The 20429-nt window shown below is 44.8% G+C and overlaps 1 protein-coding gene across 1 annotated transcript; it reads left to right on the plus strand.

The window, feature by feature from the left end:
• The first annotated feature begins 218 nt into the window (after positions 1-218).
• Positions 219-1354, plus strand: LOC100282380 (phytosulfokines 2). The gene is made up of 3 exons (NM_001155291.2): positions 219-524; positions 649-749; positions 889-1354. The coding sequence occupies exons 1-3, from the start codon at positions 386-388 to the stop codon at positions 1024-1026; spliced, it is 378 nt and encodes a 125-aa protein (NP_001148763.1). The 5' UTR covers positions 219-385; the 3' UTR covers positions 1027-1354.
• The last annotated feature ends 19075 nt before the right edge of the window (positions 1355-20429 follow it).

The following is a 20429-nucleotide window of genomic DNA, read 5'->3' on the forward strand; positions in this document are numbered from 1 at the left end:
ACGGTCTCATTGTATAGTGTTGTTAGTCGTGCTAAATTAAATACGGATACAGCGAGGAAGTCTGCTGGAGTGGTCGACGAATTTGGCCGAACGATACGTTCTATTCAGAAAAAAAAGTATTCAAACTCCAAATATCTACGCGCGCGCGTGACGACTCGCAGGCTAGGTGGTGGCAGCTTTCGCATTATAAATACGGCAGCCGGCACCATCAGCAGTCCACCAACTGAGGCATCCATCATCAGCCATCCAGCACTCGCTCGCTCACTACGAACTCCATCCAACTCGTACACAGCCCCCCTCTCTCTCTCTCTCGTCCTTCGACAGCTAGCGCAGCAGCAGCACTAGTTTTCAGCAGTTCATCAACCGGCCCGGCACGGCGGCAGAGATGAGGCGGCGCAGCTGCAGCATGCCCTTGCCGCTCGCGGCTGCTGCCCTGCTCCTCCTCCTCGTCTGTTTCTTCCACTACTCAGCAGCGGCTCGCCTCCTGCCGCCTTCTCCTGTCCCAGCTCAGTTGGTTCACCGAGGTACATATATACGTCTTCACTACTCGGCTCTAACCTCTTTGCTGATCGATCGTCCTTCGTACCAGCGTTGCGTACACCTTAGCTGCTCGTCCTAACGTCTCTGAACTGGCCATGTCGTCTGCAGAAACTGGCGTCACGGCTGCCGCTGCCGCTGCATACGGCGGCCTGGCGCTGCAGGAAGGTGGCGTGGGCAACGGCGACGAGCTGTCCATCTCCGGAGATGAGGTGTGAGAAGGGGGGAAAAACTACTGAATTCGCACATAGCATCTAGCCTGAGCCCTGTGCCTTTGCCCCGTGGACTATGTATACAAATCAAAGCTCATTTCTTCCATTCCATGCATGCTATATATCTGCTATTCTGCAGATGATGGCGGCGGAGGTGGAGGAGGGTGCAGTGGCGTGCGAGGCGGACGACGACGAGGACGACGGTTGCATGCAGAGACGGCTGCTCCAGAACGCGCACCTCGACTACATCTACACACAGCACAAGGGCAAGCCATGAGGAGGAGGTAGCTGCAGCTCGCTCCGGCCAAGACGTACGAGCCCTCGTCATCTTGGTTGGCGTTGGGAGCTGGGAGCCTGGGACTGCTTGGTTGGGACTAGTGGGACAAAACACATGCTGCAGATTAAGTTGACAAACGGGAATCTCTCTCATCTACTACTAGTTAGTAAGTAGTACCTTGTGCATGCTAGCTTGTAATTTCTGTCACTGCTTAGTACGTATCGTCCGAGATCCATCATCATCCATGACTCTAGTCGTGTATGCGTTTGTCAGTCACCTCGTCTGTACATTTTATCTAGTATGTCTGGTACATGTATGTTTCTTCCAAGTTTTTGGCTTGATATCCTCTCTCTCTCTCTCTCTCTCTCTCTGTCTAATGCCATAAGAGAGTGCTTCGTATACCTAATGCATGCAGGTTTGCCTTGCTCTAACACTGCAGCTTGGTTTAACTAAAACACAGTAGTTGCAATTGGTGTTGTACAGCTGAACGAATCTAGTAGTGTCTGTCTCGCTGTCAGATTTGGGGTTTGTGACCGGCCGGACCACTGTCTGATCCTCTGACGACTTCTTTCCCGTCCTGTAAACGCTTCCTCCCTCTCTGCCTCCTGTCCCCTAACCTAATCTCCTCATCAAGGCAACAACACACGTATCTTTTTTTTTATCTGGTCCAGGAAAACAAATGTGTTTGGCCGATCCATGAACAGGTAGCTAGCTACAGCTACAGTAGTAAATCATGGGCTTCCCACCTGCTCTGCTCCGATCCGATCCCCGAGATTCCACATGATGGTCGGAGGAGCGCGCTGGCCGGCTGGTGGCGGCTCATAGAAAGTCAAACGCCATGGATGGCACCGTGCGGCTACAGCTCATCATGTTCTTATGCCTCAGGCTGGCTCTCGGCTGCTGCTCCGGCAAAGGGAGACACATGCGTGCGTGCGTGCGTGCAAAGATACTCTCCCATATCCACCTTAGATCGGTCTCCAGTCCCCACACATGAGCCATGGGCCATGGCAATGGTTTCACAGTTTCACACACTGGCACTAGCGGCTAGTGGCATCTGTATTGCATCATGTATGCATACTTCTTTAGTTGAACAGATGGTGTGCCATGCCCCCCCTCCCCCCACCCATACACAATTTTTAAAACCTCTTATACCTAATGTTAAGCATATAAAAAATTAAAGTTTTAGGTTAGCTAAAACAGTCCGGTTCTAGAACTTCTCTTTGGATCGGCCCAGTCCTCCAGACACTACTGGAACAAACTGCTTTGCCGAGTGTTCCAGGCGTCCAGAAAACACTCGGCAAACTCTTTCCCAAGTGTGACTCTCGACAAAGAGAACTCGGTGAACTGTATATCGACAACAAATTCTTTGTCGAGTACTTTTTCTCGGGCACTCGACAAAGTTTTTACCGAGTGCCACCTAGTGCTCGGCAAAGAAAAGTCGTCGTGACGGCGTACTCAAGGACACTTAACAAAGGGAGCTCCTTTGTCGAGTGCCTACCTGCCTGGCGCTCGACAAAGGGAGCGCCAGTGGGCTCCTTTGCCAGTCCCTTTGCCGAGGGCGTTGGTCGGCACTCGGCAAAGCGACTTTTTGCCGAGTGTCAGGACTATGACGCTCAACAAAGAAGCATTAATGGTTCCTAGATATGCCTTGTTTGTCGAGTGCTATGGTCATTGCACTCGGCAAAGACTCTCTTTGTCGAGAGTAACACTCGGCAAAGTGACCAGAAACCTTCTTTTTATTTATTTTTATTATTCCATCCAAACAAACAAAACATATATCAAATATACATCACAAAGTTCACAGAATCATGACATACTTCATAGAGGCCATATATCTCACAAAAACCACAAATCTCACAAGTTTTTCACAAACATGTCTAAGTTCAGACCAAGTTTCATCAATATAAATATTACCAACTCACAAACATAAGTTTTTCACAAACATAAGTTCACACCAAGTTTCTCACACAAGTCTCACAATCACCACTAAAAGAAGACAATCAGCGAGGCGGGCGGTTGGACTAGTTTGGCGAAGGGCTACGCGAACCATGAGGGTTTTGATGCTGCCGATTGATTCTACATAGAGAGAGATTGCATGTGTGAGAACAAATGAATATATATCACATAGAACTAAAATTTTGATACTCACAAGAGTAGGGAACTGAGCAAGGTTAGCTGAAGGAAACAACGGAGGTGGTGGAGCAAGACCCTGTGAGGCGCCAAGGCTTTACATGTATTGAAACATCTTCACCATCCTCTGCTGATCCGCTAAGCGAACCGCTCGCTCCGCCTCCCGCTCCGCCCTCATCCTCACCTCCATCTCCATATGTTCCCTCCTCTGCTAATCTGCAAAGAGAAGCTATATAACTCAATGAATAACAAGGCACAAAAGAACTAACCTAGAGTTCCTGGATGCGATGTTGTGAGCTATCCTCCTGAGGTCGTATGGCTAGGCCTGCGCTCATGCTCCTTGCTTGCCCTGAGACAGAGTGGGAGTGGAGGATGAGTCGATTGCCCTGTCGACAATCTAGTACCGCCCATGCCTCTTGCCTCCTCCGACCCTCATGAGGACATCTCTGACGATGTCCTTGGTCCTCGGATCATAATCTGGCCCATCGACTGCCTTTGCCATCGTGGTGTACTCACCGAGGCGACTGTGGATGGCGGGGTTTCTATACGCCTTGGGCCCATCCTACAGGTTGTAGGTGACGTTGGACGTCGCCTTGTCTTTATGGGCCTTAGCATACATCGAGTATAGCAAGGTTGGCCACCATGTGACGCCGAATGCGAGAAAACCAACGAGATGGTTAGAAATCATGCCTAATTGAAAGATAGACTAAATAAAAGAGAGTGTATACCTAGGCTTCTGCGTATTTCTTGAGGCTGCGACTACCTTGACCTTACATCATTAAATGTCGTTCCTGGCTAGCGTTGTGTTCCTTGTCCCACTAGTTCGAGCACCACCTTTGCACCATCTACTCCCAGTACTTAGGATACATGGCACACCAATAAGGAATCATCTACAAAAAATCAAGTACACGACATATCAGAAGATAAAATTAAGCATATTTAATATTAATATTAATTTTTTGTATTTACCTGCAAGTACTGCTCCTGAGTCAATGACATGGTTCTAGCGTCCTTCGTGTTGACCTTGTCTCCAAGGACGGAGCCATAGTAAGTTATGATGGCTTGGATGCACGTCTCGTAGTGCATGTCCACGACGAGCTTCTTACAGCTTGCGGTAGCCACCACATTCGCCCTGGCCTCGTATCCAGGCTCGCACCTGAAGAAATCCTACATACAAAGATGAGGTATCCATACATTATTTTAAGAATGTGCAAGAATGCGACATATTAAACAATATAGTGCGAGAAACACTTACCCACAAGTCTTGCTTCACCCGCTCCACCTTGTTGTTGAATTTCCTGCCGTCCAGATCTACTGCATCGGGGGCGACGGCGTAGTGGTCGAAGGAATAGGCCAGGCTCGTCACTCCGGCATACTCAACAAGACCAAGGAAGTTTTCCCTACACAGAAGGCTGACAATGTCATTGGGGTTGCGTTTGTGACCCCTTGCATTCTCCACAACCTTCCAAGACCTGTCCGAGTGATTAAGAAAAAGTATTAGTTTTAATTATAAATTTGAACATGTAATATGAAGAAGCAATGACAACATCTAAAGTTACATACCTTTCCCCATCGGGTCAAAATCAGCGAGCGCTTGTCACAAGTATCGGTCGCTGAGGGAGACTCGTGAGACCTTGCAAGTAGACTCGCCCCGAACCTAATGTGCTAGAACCCAAGGCGTCCTATTGTGCCTCATCGTCGTCCAACTGAGCATCGTCGTCGTCGTCCTGTTGCGCTGCATCGACGTCCTCCTGTTGAGCCTCAACAATGGCCTGCTACGCCATGTCGTCCACCTGCTAGTGCACGTGATCATCCTGTTGCGCCTCCTTCCCTGTCGTATGGGTGGTCCTCCTCCCCCTTCCCCTCCCCATCCTCGTCCTCGGCCTCAGCCTCATCCCACCGCCCACCATCTTTGTCCAATCACCTACAATTAAGAGTAAGCAAATAAGTACATATAAAAAATACGTATTTAGAAATAGATGCGAAATAAATAAAATATAGCATTACATCGGTTAAAAATAATCTTCAAGGTCAGGATTAGCCGGATCATAAGTCTCACCATAAGTATCAACCATTTCATAGTCAACACCATCTGAAGGCGCAAGTTCATCATTGTCATGGCCTAAATATAATTCTTCAAGCATTTCTAAGTCATTCTCATTTTGCACCTCATCATCCTCCTCATTAACCATTTCATCCTTCTCGTCTACTTCCATTCTGATCGCTTTGGTTAAGTCTATCTCAAATCACCCTTCTAGCTCATCTTCTTGAAAGAACTCTCTGTCATATGTGTTTAGGTCTAAGTTATAATATTCATCTTTTAGAACAGGTAATTTACCATGCGGTGATAGCTTATACACAACATCCCAACCCTTAAGATGCTCTTTCGTCTGGCACGCATATGGGAGATAATACACTTGTGTGGCCTATTGGGCCACGATATAGACATCATCTCCTAGTAAGATGGTATATTGTCAAATTTTTACTAGCCCAATATTAGAATGTGTCCGTCTCGTCACTTTAGAGTCAAACCAATGACATTTGAATATCACTAGTGTAAGAGGTTTGGAACCATAAAAATTGAGTTCCCATAATACTCGACCTCGTCAAGCCCGAGCATAAAAACTCCAGAACATGTGGTTTTTCTATTGGGCCGACTTTGGTCGTAGCTTGTTGTGCAAAAACGGTATCCATTAACCTCATACCTAGAAAATGTCCTAACCATATATGCAAAGCCATTGGCTACTTGTCTCAACTCGGCACTCATAGACATATCTCTTTCGCCCTGCAAGTTCAAACACTCTAGATTATTATATTATTCGCACGTAAGAGCAACTTCGAATGACAAGCTAAGTATGATACCCTATATTTGAACCAAGAAATGAAATCAGGCAATCCATTTCCCGCACCCTTTCTAAGAAGGGTATCATATTCCTGTGGAGTTGGATCCCTTGATCGACGCCAGAATTCATCAAGAATTTGCTCCGTGTATGACGTCACCTCATCAAGGTTGATCAACAGATATAGTATGATATGGCGCCACTCATGTCTCAGGGTCTTGGTGGTCAAACCACTTGCACTTTTGAGTTGCCCTAAATAATGTTATGGTTTGATTCATTTTCGCCATCATTGAAACGAGGGGGTGGATTATGCACGCTCGGAATTATGTCACCATAGTAAGTTGTTGTGAAGTTTGACACCCCCTCCAGGTGTATGCCTCTGCAATGGAAGTCTCGATTTTGCATTTATTTCTACATTTCTTTCGAATAGTCTTTAGGCATCTCTCGATTGCATAGCATCAACGTCCCTGCACACCCCCATTCTTGCCTCATACATGAGATGCATAATCAAATGTTGCATCAGATTGAAGAAGCCGGGTGGAAAGATCTTGTCCATCTTACATAGTAACATGGGTGTTATTCTTTCCAAGTCTGCAATCACGGTCCGAGATAACTATTTTGCACAAATTCGGCGAAAGAAATAGGTCAACTCTGCAAGCACTATCTAGACATGCTTAGGGACATAGCCTCGAATCATCGCCGAAATAATTTGTTCAATCCACACATAAAAGTTATGACTCTTCATCCTTAAGACTCGCATAGTAGATAAGTTCACCCACTACTCAGGTTAGCTGCATACCCATCAGGGAACATTAACATCTTGATCCACTCTAGTAGTTCCTTCCTCTGGCTCTGCTTAGGATGAAATCGGCCTTATGCCTTCTCCATGTCTTTCCACTATTAGGTGGCTTCATCTCTTGGTTTGGTCTATCACATAACGCTGCCAGATCTACTCTTGCCTTTACGTTACCATTTGACTTATCAGGAATGTCCATGAGTGTTGCCCAAAGTGCCTCAGCGACATTCTTTTCAGTGTGCGTCATGTCAATGTTCTGTGGAAGGAGAAGGTCATCATAATAGGGGAGCCGAGTCAAGCCTAACTTATGGGTCCACATATGTTGCTCACCATATCCCATAAAACCACCTTCTGTATTGACCATGAGACCATCTATCTATTGACGAACTTTGGCACCAGTCATCATTGTAGGTGGGTTGTCTATCACTACTACACCTTTCGTGAAGTTCTTGATGTCTAGTCTAAATGCATGGTCATGAAGGATAAATTATCGATGTTTATCGAATGACGAATATTTTCCACCCTTCTTCAACCAAATGAACCTAAGAGCTTCCTTGCAAGTTGTGCATGGGAAATTGCCATGAACACACTAGGCGCAAAATAGCCCATGCGCCGGGTAGTCATGCATGGAGTACTAGTACCAAACACACATTTTTAAATTTGTCTTCGTAGCTCAATCGTATGTCCATACCCCTTCCTTCCAAGCACAGACCAATTCATCAATCACACACTCCATGTACACGCCCATTTTATTCCCCAGGTGTCCAGGAATTATCAACGACAAGAATATGTTCTATCTTTGAAAGCATATGCTGGGGCAATATTGAGGGGGATAAAGAACGACCCAACATGTGTATGGGACATCCATTAGTCTATTGGGATTGAACCCATCTATGGTCAGCGCAACACATATATTACGAGCCTCTACGACCTTCTCATGGTGAATGGCATCAAAGTGGGTCCATGCTTCACCATCAGATGCATGTACCATCTTGTCAGGATTGTATCATTTCCTTTATGTGTCATGTTATCTATTTCGCGAATTCCTCGATCGTGTATATACGTTGGATCCTCGGTATGAATGGAAGATGGTGTAGGATTGTCATGGGGATGTCGAGCTGCCTCTTCTGTCCATCACTAGAGTCTACCTCCATGAACCTAAATGATTTACACTTCGAATAGTACTTTGCCTCTGTGTATTCTTTCCTAAATAGGATACAACCCTTCGGACAAGCATGTATCTGCTCATATGTCATCTTGAGTCCACGAAGGAGTTTCTGCCTCGTACATGCTCTTTTGGAGAACGTGATCCTCCAGAAGTAGGATGCCAATAACTGTCAAGAAACCATCAAAGGCTTCTCGACTCAGGCTGTATTGTGACTTGAACGCCATTATACGTTCAATAATGGCATCTAGTTGACAAACCTTTGTCTTGCTGTGAAGGGGTTTCTCTGCCACGTCAAACATGTCGTAGAATGCCTTTGCAGTCGCCTCTAGCTCATCCTCTGTACATCCTACGACAAACTGTGCCTCATGATAGTCGTTCAACATGTCTGCTACCCCGGCATCAGCATCATAATCCTCGATGTGTTGTCTCACCACCTCCTCTCTCGGACAATGTACTTCACTATGGAAGATCCACCTAGTATAGTATAGCATAAATTCATTCTTCCAAATATATTCTCCCATGACCTTATTTGTTTTTCTTTTCCTGTTGACACATTTGCTGCACAGACATGGGACTAGACTCGCTCCTTTAGCAGCTTCACCAAATGCTCGTTCCAAGAAAGCATCAGTCTTTGTAATCCATTCATGGGTGACATCATCCCTTCTTACGCGCCCCGTGTACATCCACTCACGGCCCTCCATCCTCTAACACATATAACTAAGTATAGTGTAATATAATCATGTAATGCATGTACAATACATTACTACTTTCTAATAGGTCAGGATATGTCCTAATCCCACCCACTGTTGAGTAGATGGGGTTAGTTTTCATGCTCTATTCTGATCCGAGACAGAAATTCGGCAGCACCTCCCCGTTGTTCTCTGGATACACATCCTGGCAGGGAGAGTGTGTATTCGAGAACAACAGGGAGGTGACGCTGAAACTCTGTCTCAGATCGGAGTAGAGCATGGAAACTAATCCCATCTACACAATCGCGGGCTGTCTAAAAATGTGGACAATTCGAAACATATACATTTACAGGTATGCAAAGAGCTGCATATCTACACTGTTTCTCTTTCGAACGGGAGACGCCTAACTGGGTTACGTGATCTATGACCATGATGCGGAAATAGAGGTTATATAATCATATGGTGACGATTGAGTCAGACTAGCAGGGCTATGGCGTGTCGGTGAAGTGATGACATGAAATGGTGCAGACAGACCCACAACGGTAAGGAAGACCTTTGCAAAAAAACACAAGCCTGTCAACAAAAAAATTTGGCAGCACCTCCCCCGCATGGTGAGAGTTCAAAACCTGCAAATAAAAGTAACAACACAATGGCTGACATACACACATATACATCAAATGACATGATGGTCATCAATCACATATACATCAGTCTATGTACTATAAAAGACAATATAACCACTGACCTATCATTACTTGAATTGATGAATGAAAAATGTAGCATCTAGCATCATTTTAGCGGAAAAAGGTATAGTTCTGCATAAATTAAGAGTTACTTTTGAAAGGAGAATCCCTACACGCTACTCGCTCACTACTTTTTCCTCTTTTCATCGTGAAGCTCCAAGACACACATACAAGTTAATTTCAACTATTTTTCCCTTCTACCTCGATATTTCTTTTCTCCCCTATAATGCTAGCTCATCATGCGCAGGTATATATATGTGTTGCAAATGAAAAAAAATGGGAGTTTTACCTTGGCATGACTGGAGCAGGCGAGAGGGTACGGTTCTGGGGTGGCAGTGTGGTGACCGGAGGCAAGGACGGGTAGGCGGGGATGCCTGGAGTTGCCAGGGACAATGGTACGGGGCCAGAGCCGGTGGCGATCGGGGGCCGAGGCCGGGGCCGGCGGTGACGTGGGGCCAGGGGGCGAGGTCACGGTCGTCTCTGGTGGGTGGAACTTGGGCACACGCCGGTGACGATGGAGCACGCTGGGGCCGAGGCGGGATCCAGAGCCGAGGTCGGTGCGTTGCAATCTAAATCTGAATTATGCGAAGAAATCTAATTAAACGAACTAAATCTAACAGGTATAGCAAATATTTTGATATTTGTGTCAAAATTAAATATGTATACATACTGTAGAAACATATTAGAAAAAGTTTTGAGGAAAAAGAAAAAAAGCAAGTAAACTTTGCTGAGTGTTTGCTGGTGTCACTCGGCAAAGAAGTCACTTTACCGAGTGTCTCCTTGCGATACTCGGCAAAGTTAACGGACGTCAGCTACCGTCAGCACCTAATGACGCTTTGTCGAGAGCACATTTTTGTTGAGTACTAGGCTCTTGGCAAAGACGTCTCTCTTCGTCTAGTGCTTTTCTATGCTGAGTGTGGCACTTGACAAAATATGTTTTGCCGAGTATCCGATAAATTGTTCTTGATAAAGTGTCGAATTTCGGTAGTGAGACTCGCATCCTTTGCCTCAGTTCAGTTCTCTCATCTATCTATTCGGCTCCATCATTCTCACTCTGCCGGAGCCAGTCTGTCCTGTTCCCGAAGCCACCCACCATTGCCCGACCCTGACCCTTCTCGGTCCCACTCGTCGCGATGCCGGTGTGTGGTATCCGCAGAAGGCCTTCGAGAGCTACGAGCAAGTCAGAACTCAAGAAATGATACGTACAGAGATTACATACGATCGAGCGAAAGTGAAGCAGCATGTGGCGCCACTTACCAAGAAGCTGCTGCTGCTGAGTGGACTCCATTTCCAGACACTCCACTTGCTTGCTTCAGTACCAATACCAGCCAACTTCCTCAACGCACCCCTTTACAAAACAAAGACAAGTACAGTAGCTAGCTAGATAGTGCGATCGCTTGCATTGTTTACTTGAAGGCCATGGAATGCGTGCGCCTGGTCGTTTGTGCAGGCCGAGTGGCCAATATATGCCCAACAACAATAGTGCCCACCCCATTATGGCTCACGCATTCGACGGTGCATGCAGCTGGCCAAGCACACCGCACAGAGTTGAGCGAGCGAGTGATCCCTCAGTGCTGTTGCTGCTCATCTAAATGGTCTCCCCTGTCTCTGGTACTAGTTTAGAGCAGCAAGGCAGTACAGCAGGGATGTAGTAGTGCGCAGGCCGGGCTGGGGTCTTGTTGGTTAAAGCGGCATATAGCATTGCACTAGATGCTGTGGTGTTTGACGAGAAGCAACAGGCGAGCTGTGGACGGACACTTTGCAGCCGCTAGCTAGAGCGCTGCTTCTTTTCCGGCAGGCATGCCGTGCGTGCGTGAACGAGCAAAGGGGTGGGTCGGCCACTTGCAAAGCTGCCATTGGAGCGCCCACTTTTTGCCCGCACGCACAGCGCCATCTCCATCATTCTCTATTATTGCATTGCTCGGATGTCCACTGGTAGATACATAGATAGATATAGAGAGAGATACACTATATAAATCAGCTTATTTGTCGAGTTCCTGAAGCACTCGGCAAAGCCTAAAAAAACACTCGCGAAGGCTTTGCTGAGTGTGACACTCGACAAAGAAAACTCGGCGAATTATACATCGACAACGGCTTCTTTTCCGAGTACTTTTTATCCGAGTGTCACCTGGTACTCGGCAAAGAAAAGTCGTCGTCACAGTGACTGGTAACGGCGATGGAGCCTGTGCCGAGTGTCCACTGTACTGACACTCGGCAAAGAGTATACATTTAACAAGCGTATTAGGTGATACTCGACAAAGGCTCCCTTTTTGCCGAGTGTCCACCGGACTAGCACTCGGCAAAGAGATCGCTAACGGGCCCCTTTGTCAGTACCTTTGTCGAGTGCCAAGGCAACAACGCTCAGCAAAGAGGCTTTACCGATGCTCAGGTGTTCCATCTTTGCCGAGTGCTATGACCTTAACACTCGGTAAAGTGGTATACCCCTTTTTTATTTGTTTTTGCTATTCCATCCAAACAAACAAAAGATATCACATCATCATCACAGATATCACATAATCATCACAGATATCACATATACATCACATATCTCACAAGTACCATAAATCAAACAAGTTCTCACAAAACATTACCAATATGTTCGAACATAAACATAAGTATCCAACACTCAAGAACATAAGTCTCAAGTATCTCACAAAGCATTACCAACATCAAACAAGTTTAGACTGGGTTATCTCACAAAGTATTAACAACACTAACAAATATAATATCATGTGCACAAAGTATCTAATCGAGGTGGACGGCTGGACTCGTGCGGCGATGGGCTGGACGATCTAGGAGGGTTGATGGATGCCGCCCCAGATTGTCCCTGCACAGAGAAAAGATTGCATTTGTTATACCAGATGAATATATATCATGAAGAACTAGAATTTTGATACTCATAGGAGTATAGAACTGAGCAGGGTCAACTGGAGGGAACAAAGAAGTCTTTGCCGAGTGGCCGACAAAAGGCATTCAATATGTAGCGACCAGCTACCGTGACTGTAGATCATATATGCAACGTGTCCGTGTAGGACAAGCTCATGCTCTCAATATGCAGCGACCAACTAGCTATAGTGGCTGGTCAGAATATATATTAAGTGACCAACGTGCCTAGCTAGCGCCACCGCCAGCTAGCCATAAAGCACATGCATGTCGAATACTCTCAACGTCTCAAAATAGCTACACTGGCCTCGTTTAGCACGCACGATTTCTGCGGAGAAACTCAGGCAGAACAGCTCAAACGTTTCACCCTCCACCCGTTTGGTGCCATTCTCCCTAGCCCATGGGGAAGACCTTTGGGGCCTTTTTACTGCCAAAAATCTAAAATCTCAGCCAAACAAGTACAACAGCTACCAAAACTCAATTTGGTATCTAGTGGGACGGAACCACCGTTCCCCTAGCCCCTGACCCCTAGCCTCACGTCCCACCCACCACCTTGCTGCCGCACTCTGTAGTGACGCTGCAAGTTAGCCCAAAGAACACAAAAGACCAAAGGTACATCACAGTCAAGGCAGAAATGTTATGCTGACAGTAGAAGAAGTGAATTAATCTTTTAAGTTAGAGATTATGTATATCTTAAAGTTTTACCAACGAGAGGAATGAAAAGCTTATGTTTCTTTGCCTTAGGTTATATTCTTGGATTTCTGTTGGAGACCATTTCTTGGTCAAAAATCTTTAGGTGTTAGCCTTCAGTATTATTAAAAATGGTCGTTCATGAATATTTTCGACAACAATAGGGGTTGTGTGGCCATTGATCATCGATAGAGGCTCGTATTTGAATTTTAGTTCAGCTTATCACTCGTAGACAGATGGTTAGATTGAAAGAACCAACCAGATCATATAAGATATGTTGAGGGCCTATGCTTTGCAGGACAAGTGAGGTTGGGATAAGAGGCTACCTCATGCAGAGTTCTCCTACAACAACATCCATCAGGCCACTTTGAAGATGTCACCGTTCCAAGGCTTCAATGGGAGGAATTGTCGAACTCCGTTGCACTGGAACCAACTCGGCGAAAGGTAGGTGTTTGGTCCATATATTTTGCTTGAAGCCGAGGAGAATATCAGAATGGTTCGAGAGAATCTGAAGATAGCACAGTCCAGGCAACAAAGTTATGTCGACACCAGAAGAAGAGAGCTGAGTTTTTAAGTGAGAGATTATGTTTACCTGAAGGTGTCACCGATCAGAGGAGCCAGAAGGTTTGGAATCAAGGGCAAGTTAGCACCTCGATACATCGGACCGTACCAGATTCAAGCAAGACATGGAGAAGTGGTCTATCATCTTAGCCTACCAGAAAGTCTATTAGCAGTGCATGATGTTTTTCATGTATCCTAGCTGAAGAAATGTTTGCGAGTTCCAGAAGAGCAGTTGCCACCCGAGGACCTTGAAGTCCAAGAAAACTTGACATATATTGAGAAGCCAACTCAAATTCTGGAGATAGCAGTCAGAGTCACTCGAAGGAGCGCCATCAGAATGTGCAAAGTCAAATGGGGCCACCATTCAGAGGAAGAAGCAACCTAGGAAAGAGAAGATGATCTAAAAGCCAAGTATCCCAAGCTCTTTGCTAGGCAACCCTGAATCTCGAGGGCGAGATTCTTTTAAGGGGGATAGGTTTGTAACACCCTGAATTTAGGGGTATAAAATTTCTTCTCTAGTATCTAACAAATTCAGATGTTACCTCTCTTCCCCTCTCTATAGTTTCCTTTTTCTCTCTTTTTTAGAAGAGGTTTGGTTATTTTATTTGGAGATGTATTAATACTTTAGTAGATCAAACCCTAAGGCGATATGAATTGTTGCATCATGTTGAGCCTAAACTTTGATCTTTGTTTGATGCATATGCTTGAAATATTCAAATTTGAATTTGTGGCTTTGTTGGATTTGAATTCAAAAGAGAAAAGAAAAGAAAAAGAGATTAGAAATTTGGAAGAAAAAGGAAAACCCAAAGCAGCCCGAAACCCCCTTGTTCGGCCTTTCAGCCCATTAGGCCCAGCTCACCACGCGCCTGCTCTCCCCGCTCTCGCTGCCCAGTGGGACTGGCCTATTGATGCTAACTCCCTCAGCCACGCGTCGGTCCCTCGCTCTCTGCCTCGTGCGTCCCAGTCGCCAGCCGCCCCACGCGCACAGTCACTGTCACCCCGGTCCCACCTATTAGCTGCGTCTTCCCCTCCCCACAACCGATGCACACGCATGCTGAGAGAGCCGGCCCACGTCGCACACCACGACCCCCCTTAGCTCCTTTTGAGCCTCACGCACACCTGTCCTCTCCCCTTGCCTCATTTCTCTCACCCGCAACCCACCTCGCGCACAACCGCCGCCGACGCCGGTGACACACACCTACCATGCCAAACCGCCCAGAGCTCCAGATGTCGTGTGAAGCCTCCCCGAGCACCGTTCCGAGGTAAGAAGCCACACCCCACGCTCTGTTTGCCTCGATTCCACTTCACCATAGCAAATTATAGCTCGTCGGAGCTATGGCCTGTCGGTCCGCTGTGCCTCCACGGCGCCCGGCCGATGTAGCCCCGCCTCGCGCCCAAACATTGGCCTTGGATGTCCCAAACCCGTCACCAAAGCTCATGCTGGCCTCGGTGCGCACGATCACCCCTCCCAGTAGCCGGAATCGCTCACCGGAGCACCTCTGACCCGCTCGGAGCGCCCCCTTCGCCGTTCACCCATCCCTAGTCCCCTTCTCACGGCCAAACCCCACCACCGAGTTTGCAGGGTCCCCTTCATCGGCCTTGGACCGCTTAGGAGACCCTAGACCCCCTTGAACCCAAGCCTGTCTCGTCTCCGGCGACCTCACCGCCGCGGGTGAGAGCGGCGCCGCCCATAGCCGTTAAACCCCTAGGCGCCCCATCTCAACCGTCCGCCTCTGATACAACGACATGGATCTCTAGATACTGGTTCATGTTGGCGCCTCTGCTCCTGGGTCCCGCTCGTCAGTCGCTTGCGCTCTTGTTGCTGGGCTTGATCGGTCAGCCCCACCCCTACCTAAGCCACTGACTACCCTAGCCCGCCTATCAGTCGTGCGCCCGCACCCGTAGGATCTGTTCTCAGCCGTTGATCTGAGATCTGATGGCCGAGGAGGCCCGATACCCCTTTGCCTAGAAATTTTGTTAAAAAGACCCCCAGCTTCTCAGGAATCAACCTGCTGTCCCAGTTGCCTGGTAATGGGACACCCTTAGCTGATTAATCAGAGGAATTTGAGGTGTAGTCGGCTTCGCCGTTGTGCCGTCAATGGGGTCCGGGCACAGTACTCGCTCTGCCGAGGCTAGGTGTCGATGTCAATCACAATCAAAGCGACTCAACCTACAACAACATAGGGAATAAAACCCTGAGTACGCAATTACTCAGCAAGACTAACCCAACTAAAGAAAAGACTCTCAAGGGTATTCTGGTTTAAAAGGGTTCAAGGTAAAGCTCATCAAATTTCAAAGACTCATTTTTGCATAAAAGCTTACAAGTAATTGATCCTTAATCCAAAATTTTATTAGCAAGTTGAGTTCTTTCCTGATTCTAGATTGGCCTGATCTAGAGAATTCACTTGTCCTATACTAGCTTTCTTTTACCAACTTTGGTTTCACTTATTATCTACAATGCAGGGCAGTGATCCAGTCTTCATATCCGAGAAGTCACGGCGATCTGAATCGATTAATACCCACCTGGGGATCTCCAACCACATGACATATGTAGCACTTAACCCTTGAATATGTCAACTCACACCCGGGTTTCTCAAGACCAGAACGAGTTCACGTGACCCGAGAGCACAGCACCCCACCATCTAGCCACTTGCCAGATGGGCACATGTTACTCCCGCCATCTCTTCACTCCCAATGCGTGTGAGCTATTCTGTTATTGGTCCGACTAAGGCTAAGATTACCCATGACGAGGCATGTGGCCAGTTAAAAGGTCCTAGATTAGCAAGCCTACTTTCGTTGTGGTCCTTAAGTGACACAGACGGGTGACCTATCATGCTCAACATCTGGTCTAAAATTTATTATTTCCTTTCCAAAACCATGTACCTGACAGATGTACCATACTTGAATGATGAATTCATCACTGCAGATGATGCTCTCACCATTACAAGTCCTTTTTCATAAAACAAACCCATGCCCAGTGTTACACAACATTCTTTTAAAAAGAAACAAGTTTTAATTCTTTAGGCAGGGCTAAGCATCATTAGTTCTCTTTATAAAATAGGTATCAAGGAAGATAATCAATTTCCAAGGAATGATAATGCATCAATTGTTTCATCACTCAACTCCTATCACCTAATGCAGCATATAAGTGATAAAAGTTTTAAAACAACAAGGAGGTGACAAATGCACTGGGGCTTGCCTAGGAGAAAACACTAAGTTAGTGTTTGTTAGACGAGATTTGCTTGTCCATCATCTCTCAACCAGCACTTGCTTGATTTATCCATCTTCAAGTTGGCTCGACTAACGACATCGTCTTGCGAAGATGTCCACTCTTGGCATCATCTTGGGGGATAACTTGGCTCTGATCCTCCACATCATGTGATCAATTAACATACATAAATGATATGCATAATGCTCATGAATGAGAACAAGTATAACTAGCACAAGATAGATACCCTACACTAAATAGGATAAATCAATTATAGCAAAGCATTACAACTCTTATGTGGAAACACTAGATGTCGAGATATCATAAGTACAACAAGTATGCTTCTCCAATTTAAACGAATCTAACTCAAACATCAAGAAACCTTAAACGAATACAAGTCCTATCATACTTAGGTAGAGTATAATACCAAAAGATTCATCCGATTAAATTCACTACTATCAGCTTCTAGGACTAACATATGGGGAGAAGCAAAGTAACACATTTAACACAATTAGCCGAAACAGAGCTTATCGGCTAATTACAGAAATGCTACATTTATCTCTCGCATTATTATTTATACCACACATCGCTCACGAAGAACTAATTTAATTTTACTTTGTATTACTGATTTCACCATACTAACACAAACCTAGATAGTCACAATTCATTTACATTCACCAAAGTATTTACCTCCTCCTTAATTCATTCAAGTCTAAAGCAAACATTTAGAAAGAATGAACTGACCATATGTAACAAGGAATTTGGATAAACAATTCATATGGAACAAGTTGTCATCAATCAAAAATCAAGAAAATCAAACCTACTTATCCAAACAAGAGAAACTTCAAGAAATCAACTTAATGCTTGTTTATTTTTGGACAGCAACACATCAGTTAATTGTTTTGCTCATAACTCATAAAATATTCATCCAAAAATAGCGAAGTAAGACTTTCTAGAAAACTTAAGAAATCCTCTATAACTTTGGTATTATCATCACAGTGAGACTCGACACTTAGAAATGTCAAACAGTACTAAACGTTAATTCTATACATATTTGGATAGAATTCGACTTCTCACTTCAAAATTCCATAACTGCAGTATCATACATCCAAAACAATTGATCCTAGGTTTTATAGAAAGCTAGAAAAATTGTCTACAAATCATTTATAAACATCTCAGATTCATTCAATGTGTATCAATGTCGAAAAACATGAAAAAGGCTCTGCTGTCCAGATTTGGACAGATTCAGAGATCATATTCAAACAGCTATAACATGACCTCAGATCACCAAAAAGGGTGATCCAGGACTTTCTGAAAATCTTAAGAAAATTACTACAACTTCGGTAATTACTAAGGGCTGATTCTAAGGTTAACTTAATCAAACAAGGCAACTTTTGAAATCTACACAGAATCTGGGCAGATTCTGATCTCGGACTTGTGGGAAGCATAACTTTAAAATTACTAGTCCTATGGCCATGAAAGTTTTATATAAGCCAGATAAGGAAGTTAGCTACAACTTTTATATATGACACTTCTACAGAAAACATGATTTGCTTCACTAAATTAGCTGCACAATTAAAATTGTACCTGCAGTCTAGACAACAAGCACTCCAATTTAGCTCCTATCTAACTTCTACACTTATCATGTGCTTGACATTTAGCATATTCTAATCCCTTGACATGATGAAATCAACATGATAAACCACTAATGAACCATAATTAAATCTCTACCTTCTATGATTTATTAACTTGAGCAAACAACATAGAAGGTGATACCTTCTAAAACAAGGTATTCATGTTACCCTACATTAGGAGTTTATACAAGAAACACTAATAGCCCTCATCGCAAAAGACTTAGAAGCACTAAACATTTTCTCCATCCAATTACTACTAGCCAAGCATATACACCATAGTAACCAAGATATTTCTATAAGTGCCCAATATTACTAACTCCGTTATGCACCATCCGAACATGATACACCATTTCACAAACACTTCATAAACATAAAATCCATTCAAACATACTCAATAAAAACATCAACCGAAGCAATCCTTGCAACCCTAGAACCTTAAACCTGAGCTCTATATATGACACAACTACGTCACAATCGTGAAAATAATTCACATCACCACAAGCGAGGAGGTAAAAACTACAAACATTAGTTTAATCATGTTATCTTTTAACTAGTTCTCGCGTGTAGTGTCGGCCCGTGCGTTGTACGCGTGCTATGCGCATACCATGCACGTGCTGCCGTGCTGTTTTGCGCGTTGCGTTTTTCGTTTCGTGCCGTTATTTCGCCTCGCTTATAGTCACTAACGTTATTTGAATTAATTATCTACCTAAAAGTTGTTAGCGTAGCAAAATAATTAAAACTAGGTGATAACTTTAGTTGCATTTAATAAATGTTGATTAATGCGAGTATGTCGAATTAAATGTTCTATTTCATATTCGTATAATGTAGATGCAATAACTTCTCAATCTTTGTTTTGATCTCGGCGTTTCTTTCTCTCGTGTGACCATAGAAGCTAGCGTTGTTTTGTATTGCACATGTTTTCCCTTTTATGGTGTACTGATTCTTTCTGTTCTAAGAATGTTGAATGTATGTTCGCACTTATTTAGATAATGTTCCGTCTGCGAAGGCCGAGGAAGTTGCAGAAGAAGTCGCTGAGCAGCAACAGTTTGGTGTAGGCAAGTGTCCTCTGACCTATTATGTCCTACTAGTCGGTTGTCCGTGCATTGCGATGGTTTCTAATGATGATTGTAAAGCCATTGATGAGGTGAACATTTTATCGAACAACATACAATGAGTGAACATATTTGCTAGTAGATTCTGAAACATACCAACGGACAGAGAAGCCAGGAACAACTTGATCTGGAGTGCCTTGTGAAAGTGCGCTTTCTTATCTTATCATATCAGTAAATAGATTATATTTACAACTCTAGCAACCACAATCGAGCTGCCTAATTGGGGGCAGCAGAAAAAATGGGCAACCATTTACTCCGCAGGACAGTTGCTCAATCATGAGGGAACTCATGTTTACATGTAAATGGTGCTCCAGATCTATCTTCTTGTTAGATTTAAGCAGGAACGAAAATAAATTACAGCTGATTTTGAGAGCAAAAAGTAGCAGGTCTGTGTTTGGGTAGACATGTTTCATGATGTACGACATTGATCAGAACTCAGCATATACGCAAAAATTGGGAGAGGATGCATAGACTCTCAAGCATCATATGAAGCACCCTAGATGACTTCCTAAAATTTGGAAGAGCATGCAAATTGATCGCAATTGTTACAATGAACCCAAAATTAGGAGAGCATGGTAATGCCCACAATGTCATCCATTGGTGTTATATCAAGGAATCACCATAAATGTTCTTGAGGTCATTTTAATCCATGAATCTGCAAAGCAACCTAAACTTATATCAAACCTAACACATGACATTTTGGAGCGAAGGTGATGGGACTTTTGAATGAAACAACAACATGGAACCAAAAAAATAACTGCAAATTCATTTAAAAACATCTGGAGAGAGTATGGCAGCCAATAGAGATCTCAGCCCCTGCATCAGGTACTGAGGAAGCCGGCCATCGACACTCCCTTGTCATCCTGCAAATGCGAGAACCAACTTGTCAAATCTTGGAACTAATCTCATGCCACAGTTTGCATTGCACTGATCAGAAGGAAGATTGAGG

This window comes from Zea mays, chromosome 3 (genome assembly GCF_902167145.1).
Source record: "Zea mays cultivar B73 chromosome 3, Zm-B73-REFERENCE-NAM-5.0, whole genome shotgun sequence".
Taxonomy (NCBI): Eukaryota; Viridiplantae; Streptophyta; class Magnoliopsida; order Poales; family Poaceae; genus Zea; species Zea mays.

What these genes read in the sequence shown, in the direction of transcription:
- LOC100282380 (NM_001155291.2), top strand. Translation starts at nt 386, where the DNA reads ATGAGGCGGCGCAGCTGCAGCATGCCCTTGCCGCTCGCGGCTGCTGCC. An exon ending in AGCTCAGTTGGTTCACCGAG is followed by an intron (nt 525 to 648) that starts GTACATATATAC and finishes TGTCGTCTGCAG; the next exon opens with AAACTGGCGTCACGGCTGCC. An exon ending in TGTCCATCTCCGGAGATGAG is followed by an intron (nt 750 to 888) that starts GTGTGAGAAGGG and finishes GCTATTCTGCAG; the next exon opens with ATGATGGCGGCGGAGGTGGA.